The 9,037-nt window shown below is 34.0% G+C and overlaps 2 protein-coding genes across 2 annotated transcripts; both read right to left on the reverse strand.

Annotated features, from left to right (window-relative positions):
* Window positions 1–2,081: 2,081 nt before the first annotated feature.
* On the reverse strand, window positions 2,082–6,050 carry LOC145126133 (glycosyltransferase BC10-like). Its single transcript, XM_079061539.1, has 2 exons — window positions 4,985–6,050; window positions 2,082–2,919 (listed from the first exon to the last, which is right to left on the reverse strand). Exons 1-2 carry the CDS (start codon window positions 5,558–5,560, stop codon window positions 2,278–2,280), a joined length of 1,218 nt encoding a protein of 405 aa, XP_078917665.1. The 5' UTR covers window positions 5,561–6,050; the 3' UTR covers window positions 2,082–2,277.
* Window positions 6,051–8,057: 2,007 nt separating this feature from the next.
* LOC145127686 (uncharacterized) lies at window positions 8,058–8,819 on the reverse strand. Its single transcript, XM_079062835.1, has one exon. The coding sequence runs from the start codon at window positions 8,817–8,819 to the stop codon at window positions 8,058–8,060; it is 762 nt and encodes a 253-aa protein (XP_078918961.1).
* Between the last annotated feature and the right edge of the window lie 218 nt (window positions 8,820–9,037).

Genomic DNA, 9,037 nt, shown 5'->3' on the forward strand with positions numbered 1-9,037 from the left:
ATTCCTATTCACTTCCTCACTACTAATCCTCCAACACACACTCTCTACTTCAGTATGAGGCCTTGCTACAGAGCCTTATACAATCATGTATCTTGTAAGGTACTATCATTATATAAGGAATTAAATTAACTACCACATTTCCTTTAAATATCATCTTCATTCACTAGAACATGGTCATTGACATCTTTAATATACCTAACACCCCCTAAATCCCTATATCTTCTTTCTCTGGCTTTATCAAGCTTGTAAATTCTTTGCTCCCCCTTTTTTAGTGTCTACTCTTCGTATGCCTTAGCCTTAACTATAACCACAACTTTCTTTGCCTCACGATTGGCCTCTTTGTACATTTCTTTCGTCCTTCCTATTTCTTTCTTTCCAGTAGCCTCTAGAAACCCCTTAAAGCAAGCATGTTTTACCCCAACCTTTGTTCGGACCTCCTCATTCCACCAGAAATATTCTATATGGATGATTGTGGGAAAATCTGAAATGAATTACAAATTCAAAGGACGCTTATTAGAGGAATCAAAAACTTGGATCTAACTTGCAACTTTTGGTAAAGAACAGGGAGCAAACTTGTAATTTATTATATATAATATTATACAGAGGTGTTAGTAACATGGACAAACGTGTTTAATAAACGATCCTCAAAAAATGAGATTAAGTTCATTTAACTCGATCTCAAGTCGAACTTTTAACGCGTTAATTATGAATAGCTTAATTCACTTACAATTATGTAGTTTGTGGATTTTGACAATTTCAGATGGTTATGCCAAAAAAATTATCTTTATGTTTTTTTTCATTAATTGGGAATGAAAAAACTTATCATTTAAATCCAACCTGACCATATTTTGATCATTTTGATCGTTTTGTGATCATTTTGACATGATAATTTTGACCGACATGATCATATAAGTGTCCCAAACGACAAAATTCATTGATCCACCACTCCCATCAATAACTATTGAAATTGGATTGCATGTCCTATACTCATGATCTTAAAAGGTGTTTGTCCTTGTGACATTGACTTTGCAATTTGTCATATACGAGATCAAACTCTCCCTCACTAGTCGTACTAAGTGGATGTTATTATTATTATTTTTTTTATCCATTATGTACGAACAATGTGGCCGAATAGATAAAGGATGTCCGTGTGTAGATAAGATGTTATATATATATATATATATATATATATATATATATATATATATATATATATATATATGTCTAATTTACCATTGTGTTTAACAACAATGGCAAACATAAAATGATGTTCATTAGGAACACCATTTTATTCAAAAATTTGGTAACCATGCAAATAAATAATGCATTGGTATTTTCTGCCTATCATAAGAACCATTTTTGTAATTTTGTTAAAAATAACTTGTGATGACGATTCCCGAAACTAGGATTTTAACAACGACGTAATATTACAACGCATCACTCTCATAGTATTGACTTCTTTTTATTTAAATTTGAAATATGAATTTTGAAAGATTGATTTATTCTTACCCCTTTTATCTAAACACACCCATTAATCCTCAAACTATAGTCAAAGTTACTGCCACAATTATTACCTACAAAAAACCATGAATACATTTAATTTTACGTATATGGTCTTTTTCTTATATACTATATTCTATTTTGATCTCTTTAACATTTAATACATTAAATTTATATCCAAGTAATACAACGTTATCTACAAGAACAATTAAAACCATCAAATGCAATTAATATTACATTACTTATATATTATTTTGTGTTTTCTCCCTTTTGATTTTCTTAAAAGTTAATTCATTTTAATTATGTTTCTTAAAAGTTACTTCCAAGTGCATCCAATGCATCATTATAATATCTGTTTGTACTAATAACGCTCACATCTTGACTTGTCATAATGAGAAACGGGTATCTCAATCTAACAGTAGGTCATATTTCATAGATGTCATTGTCGAATATCGCCTTAACAAGTTAAACTGAAAAGTAACCTTATAAGCTTAGAGGAAAATCTAGGTGTAGAAGAAATTGATTTTAAACCATTGCAGATCTAAGTGAAAAATCGATTGATGGAAACCTTTGCACAACAATGACTACAACAATGATCATATAAAATTATAAACCGATTACAACAACGATTTAGCACCTTTACCATAAATGTTAGATTCAAAACAATACACCAAAAACTTTGTACATTTTAACTAAACCAATCACTTCCCAATAAAACACTACAAAACCACAACAATTTTTTTCTCAAAAAACCAATCTCCCCAAAACCAATCTTCTTCAATATTCAAGAACTTCTGATGAGATCTCAAGCAACGGCTCTAAAGCAGTTGGATCAAACTTCCTAGCAAATAAATAACAAACATCCGTTGTCCCCTTATTATACACACAATTCTTCCCACTCTTCCTCAAACTTTCCAAAACACCCTTGGTAATATCTCCACCCTCAAAGATCACGGGATGCGGGCCCCCCACCGACCAATCAACATACGTCACCGTTCTATCCGAATTAAGCTCCCCATAAAACATATGCACAAAAGTCGGCATATAATGTTCATCGGGGTAACAATCATCCGTACAATACTTTTTAAATAAATCATAATACTTTGTATCCGATATTATTTTAATCGCGAGTGCCCGATGCATTTCAAACCATTGTGACCCTTTTCGCCAGTCGCGGATCCGGATCTCGGGTTTCATATAGGTGTTGTAACGGCCCCGCCCGTATCGTGACGGGTCATCGTAGGAATCGAGGTAGCTATAGATGGATTTTGTTAGGTATTTGTAGATTTTTTGGAAGTTGTAAATTGGAATGCAACTTTCGGATAAGAGAATGAATCGTTCGTTTGAGAAGTCGAGCAGTGCGTTGGATAAAAGTCGGCGTTCCGCGTCGACTAAAGATACGGTTCCCCATTCGACCGCCTGAAAATGGAAAAAAAATGAAGTGTTAGGCTGGAGGGTGTGGTGCCACCGAAACCGCACTCCCTCCCCCGCCACATAAGCGCCATGTCATTTTTTGCCACTCAAGTGTGGTTTCTTGCCACACCAAGGGAGTGGTGCCACACATTTTTTTTTTTTTTTTTAACTATTTTAATTTAATAAAACTTTTTTTTTTCTTTTAACTATTTTAATTTAATAAAACTTCTATTTTAATAAAAAAACATAATTTTTCATTACTTGAAAATTAAAAAAAACATTACATTGCATTACCAAAAAAAAAATAAAAAAAAAACACGAAAACCACACACATGACATTTAAATAATCCTAGAAACTTAAAAACACAAATAAAATAACTAAAGCAAACTACATAAAGTCGTTCTCCGAGAGAGTGTTGATTTTTTAAAAAAAGTTTTTTGAGAGAGAGAAGAGATTGTGTTGTGAAAAAAAAAATGAAGTTAGATATGTATATATAAGAAAGAAAAAGCAAAAAAAAAAAAAGAAAAAAAGAAAAAAGAAAAAAATTAAATACCCAACACCCGGTCAATCCTCCCATTTTCCCATCCACCAATCAGAAAACGCGGCACTTAAGGACCGCACTGCGGCCAAGACCGCACCAGACCGCGGTCTGGGGCGGTGTTCTTGGTTGACGTGGCACAAACTGCGGTCTGGGACCGCGCCCACACCCTTCAGCCTTAGATGTCTGTTATTATTGTGTCAGTGTCAATGTCATGTCGTCACGTCAGCTTTTGTAATTACACTGGACTGATAGTACAATGCAGAGAATCTTTTGAAAGTGGTCCCCGTTGACACATTATCGACTAATTTATAACTTTTTAACATATATGTTAGTTAAATATTCAGTAAAATATTAACATGAATATGATGATTGATATATTAATTAATAGGTAATTAATAAAATATAAAATAGTTTAATAATAATAAATGTTTAATTTAATTTTATCTATTAAACATTTACATAGTTTAGATCTTACAAAGCCATGATGTAATTTTACTTGTGTTTTTGTTTCAATTCCTTTTATTAGGTCATAGTAGGTCCTGCTTACCTATTTAGCTTTCTCAGGATTCCTATATCTATATTTTATTTAAAGTATTTTAAAGTAATACTATTATATTTCTATTAATTTGTTTTATAATATAGAAAGTTAGTTAAATAAATATTAATAAATTATAAAATCACATATTTTTAATATATAAATATATTTGTTTAATAATAAATTAATGTAATAAATAAATATAATAATAAAATAATCACTGATAATTATTTTTAGTTAATAATTAAATGGTTTAAATATATTTATATTTCATTAGATAAATAATTTGGTTTTTAATTTAGTGGTGGGGCCCAAAATGGCTTACTAATGTGAAACCATAAAGTGCTTAGTTGGCAATATGAAAGAGCATTTGGAAGGCTTCTTGCAAGCTAATGTAGATCTCTAACAGGTTATTTGAGCAACAATGTTTCACTTTTAACATTTTTCCCAAATTAATGAAACCATGTTTTGGTCCTAGAATGAAATGTTGTTGCATGTTTCGTTTAAAAACCACTTTGTTGCATAAACTGAAAAAAAAAATGTTGTTGCATAAACAAGCAATGAGGCAATTAACCCAAAAATAGAAGAGGAAATATGCTTTAAATAAAACATAACATTTAGGTAAAGTGTATCCAAGATAACTATAAGAGAGAATTTTGTTTGGGAAATTCCAATGCCTAATGATCTCAATTTTGTTTACGAATTTCTATTCTTTATCGATTTTGAGAAGCAAATGAAAAGGGGCTAAATGCAAAAGATAACAATGCACTTTCATCTATTTGTTGATTATAGCATCATACTTTCATTTCTTTCTATAACATCAATTTACTTCCGATTTTTTTGTTATTAAGGCATTGTCCTTTGAAAATTCTATCCAATTATAACATTTTACTTATTACTTTTTTTTTATTTTTTTCATATCCCAACATTATAACAATATAACTGATTACTTATCACTACACATTATAACAAGATTGAAGCAACAAAGTTATACCTGACTAGGAATCTGCCGATTGTAGAACACCGAAGAATTTGAAACACCAAGATCAAACTCAGGACTTGTATGAACATAAATCGAATACTTTCTCACATCTTGACCCTTAAAAAACCTCTCCCACAATGGAATAAATGGAAGAGGTCCTCTTGTCAAGAACATAAAAGCTAGCTTAGGCATTCTATCGAACGGATAGTGTGCTTTCTCAGGCACCAATGAAGCTCTCCAAAAAAGCTCCTCATCTGTCATACTATGGCTCAGATTCTTTTGCGATAGAAAGCTTTTCATACTCAAACACTCGTCTTTCACACAATTACTCACAATATCAGTAGAAGTTGTACAGTTCTGATGATAAGTAGTTTGTGTGATGCTAGAAGTAGAAGGAGAATTAGGGGGTATAGATTCACGACCCCGATTAAGATTATAGGGTTGTGAAGTGAAATATCTATCGACATGTGAACTTGAAGCTAAACCAATCACTATCCCAATCACAAAAACTATAAGAAAGCATAAAGGTTTCGTTACCCCCGCTGATAAATCTTTAGATAGTTCATCTCTTTCGGTTCTTGCCCTCATCTTAGTCTTCAATTTTCCAATAAATCAAATAGCTTGTTGTTCATTCAAGAACTATGGAAACAAATCGAATGTACTAAAGGAAGTTACTTGAGTAGAAGCTCACAAGGTTAGCAAATCGCACTTGAATTTCCATTTTTGCTCATCCAATCTGTCTCTATCTGAAGGAACCCAACATCGAATCATAACTCAGTAGCAGATTAGCAACCAAAACCTCTCACTGTTGATTTTGAGGGACTGAAAAAACTAGGGTTTCAGGGTGACAAGGATATCATAATGAAAATCAAACGAAAGGGAGGAGTTGTTGTGACTGAAGAAGAAAGAACAAAGAACAAAATGAATCTAATGATATGTTGATGTGGATTTTGTTGTTGGCGTTGGACTAAACTAAGATGATGGTGAAAGGGAGGAGTTGAGTTGTGTGTGTCTTGGAGCGATGGTTGAGGCGGCAACGTGTTAAGAGACAAAGTGCAATAACAAACGGCATTTTTGAGGTTACATGTCCACTGCCACAACAATTCTACTTTTCAAATATTTTTAATTTAATTTAAAAAAATATATATATTTTTTAACTACTAAGCATATCGGCATACCATTAAGCCAAAAACTTTAAATTAGATTATAATATTGACAAAATTGCAAAAATGGTCCCTGTGGTATGCAAATTTTTAGGGTTTTAGTTCAAACCACAACTTTTTTGGATTGGTGGTCCTTTTGAGCTAGTTTCTTTGCGTTTTTGGTCCCTCAGTAAACTGAAAAGACTATTATGCCCTTCTGATATATTTTTTATGCTTTTTCTATTTAATTTAAATGAAAAATAAAATAATTACCTAATTTGGGGCCTCTCTCTCTCTCTCTCTCTCTCTCTCTCTCTCGTAGGAAAGCACCATAGATTTGTACAAACACGTTAATGTCCCTGTGACTTTCTAATACCCCCAACCCCAAATTTAAGAACCCCAAGAAAAGTAGAAAAGAACGATCGATCATTCGATCTTCAAGCTTCCTGTTCCAGGAACTGAAGTTCCACTTGTTGCTGATTAATTCCTCCAAGAAGGAAGTTAATTAACTGAGTAATTTTAACTTGGGGAAGAAGCAGATGGTATGCATCAGGAAAAAACGAGCCATGTGATGAATTTCTTCTTCTTCACCCATCAAACAACTATAGTGAAATTCCCTAAGTGATCTGAAAGTCGCATTACCCATCCTCTGTTTGAATCTCTGAATAATTGACTTCTAGCCTTCCAAACCCCAAAAAAATCCAGAACCGGTCCTAGCTATCAATCGATTAACAACATAGGATTTTTTCTGTCAAAGTGTATACAGAGAGAAAAAATAGATCTGCTCATCCCCTCATCTTTTTTGCAATCGATGCAGAACCTGGTGACGTGTTGCGTTCTATTATTCCCACACTCTTAATCGATTAACAAGTCTTAAAAAACGAATCAAGAACAAGGTAATGGAGGTGGGTATGTAAAGAAGATGATGCAGGAGGTGATGCCTGGTGGTGTAAGGTTTGTAGAAACAATGGAGGTTGATACAGGAGGGTAATTGAAGTGATGGTTGGTGCGTAGATGGAGACGGGTCTGCAAATTTATGGGTTTGTAAACTGGGAACCAAATCTCCGATTGTGTGGTGTATGTATATGCGTATGTGAAGAGAAAATGAGTAATGGATGAGTTGGGTTTGGATTTTTGAAGAAGATGAAGGTGTTGAAGAATTTGAGTTGCAGGTTAGATTTTAAGTTTAAGCTCTTGGTTTTGATTTGAGGTTAGGATTACATTTCAACAATGGTGGTGGATGTCGTGATTGGTTGTTAGAATTAGATTTCAACCATATATGGAAGTGGCAGACGGTGGTAGTGGCAGACTAAGGTTGTGGCGGACAGTGGTGGAAGTAGACGGTGGTCAAAGGGTAGTGGTGGTGGCGGACGGTGGTCAAAGGGTGGTGGTTGTGGAAGATATTATTAAGTTCATGAATATGTTCTTGAGTGTTCTTGAGATTATGAAGATGTGTTCTTAAGATTATGAAGGTGTTCTTGGGTGTTGGGAGAGAGAGAGAGAGAGAGGTGGGTCCTCTATTTTTTTTAATTGTTAAAATAAATAAATAAATATTAAATTTTACGAAAAATGAAAAATAAATACCCTAAGGGTATTATAGTCATTTCAATTTTCGGAGGGACTATTTTCACATACAAACCACTCTAAAAGGACCACCAATCCAAAAAAGTCGTGGTTTGGACTAAAACCCAAAAAATTTGCATACCACAGGGACCATTTTTGCAATTTTGTCTATAATATTTAGATCACCTTATTAAAAATTAGATACCGTTTAGCCAAAACCTTTTAATTAGATTTTTTTTTGAACGACAAATGCATTAAAAAACTAACAAGAAGCTAGCAAAAGATTACAAAGTACAAGCATTAATAGGAGACATGCACCAATCAAACCAACAAATAAATTTAAACAAAGACCTATGTTTGATCCAATTGAAAGCAATTAATTAGATATCATCTGCCGTTCTAAAAGGGGAACATCTCCGGTTGTTGAACACCAACGAGTTTCTCGCCTTCCAAATGAACCACAACACAGTATATAACAAGGCCAAAAATAGCTTCTTCCGCTTTTTACCAATAAACGGAGCTTTTAAGCACAACAAGAAATCTTCCATGCAACTCGGAATCAGCGGCATCACACCACACCAAGAAGAAAACCAATTCCAAATCAAAGAAGAAAAAGAGCATGAGAAAAACACGTGGTCGACGTACTCCTCAACATTTCCGCACATCGCGCAAACAGTGGAGTTAAGCACAATCCCTTTTTCGACCAAATTACAAGCTACCAGAATCCTGTTCAAAAGCATCCTCCAAACAAAACAATTAATTTTGATGAGAATCCAATTTATCCAAAAGAAGCTCTGCAAAGTACCACCATCATACAACTTTTGTGCCATCAGGTTCCTCAATGAATGGACCGAAAAACTTCTTGTCAAATCACCTTTCCACAACCACGAGTCCGGACGATTACAGAAGCGGGAACCCGCAACAACATCTCTCACTCTCACCAACTCCTCAGATTCAATGCCCCTTCTTGGTGGCCTTTTCCAATCACCAATAAACACAGCCTTCTCATCAATCATAACCCTCTCTGAGACCATGCAATTCTTATTAGCTTCAATCTTATATAAGCCCGGAAAAGTATCTTTTAAAGCCAAATCACTGCACCATTTATCCTTCCAAAAATGAGTTTGATCACCAATCCCCATATTTCTACAAAAAAGCTCCTCAAGGGAGATATCCCAATCCTTAAGCTCCCAAGCGATTTGGAAAATATTTCGCCAAGTACCTGGAATACCATTCTTAGCAAACGGTTTCCCATCAATACAAGAGGTATTATGCAAGGCTTTGATGCAAGATGTCTAAAGAGAGTTACTTTCAGTTTTTAACCTCCACCACCACTTGGCAAGAAGCGCAATATTCATAG

This window comes from Lactuca virosa, chromosome 7, assembly GCF_052849685.1.
Source record: "Lactuca virosa cultivar CGN04683 chromosome 7, Lactuca_virosa_CGN04683_v6, whole genome shotgun sequence".
In the NCBI taxonomy this organism is placed as follows: Eukaryota; Viridiplantae; Streptophyta; class Magnoliopsida; order Asterales; family Asteraceae; genus Lactuca; species Lactuca virosa.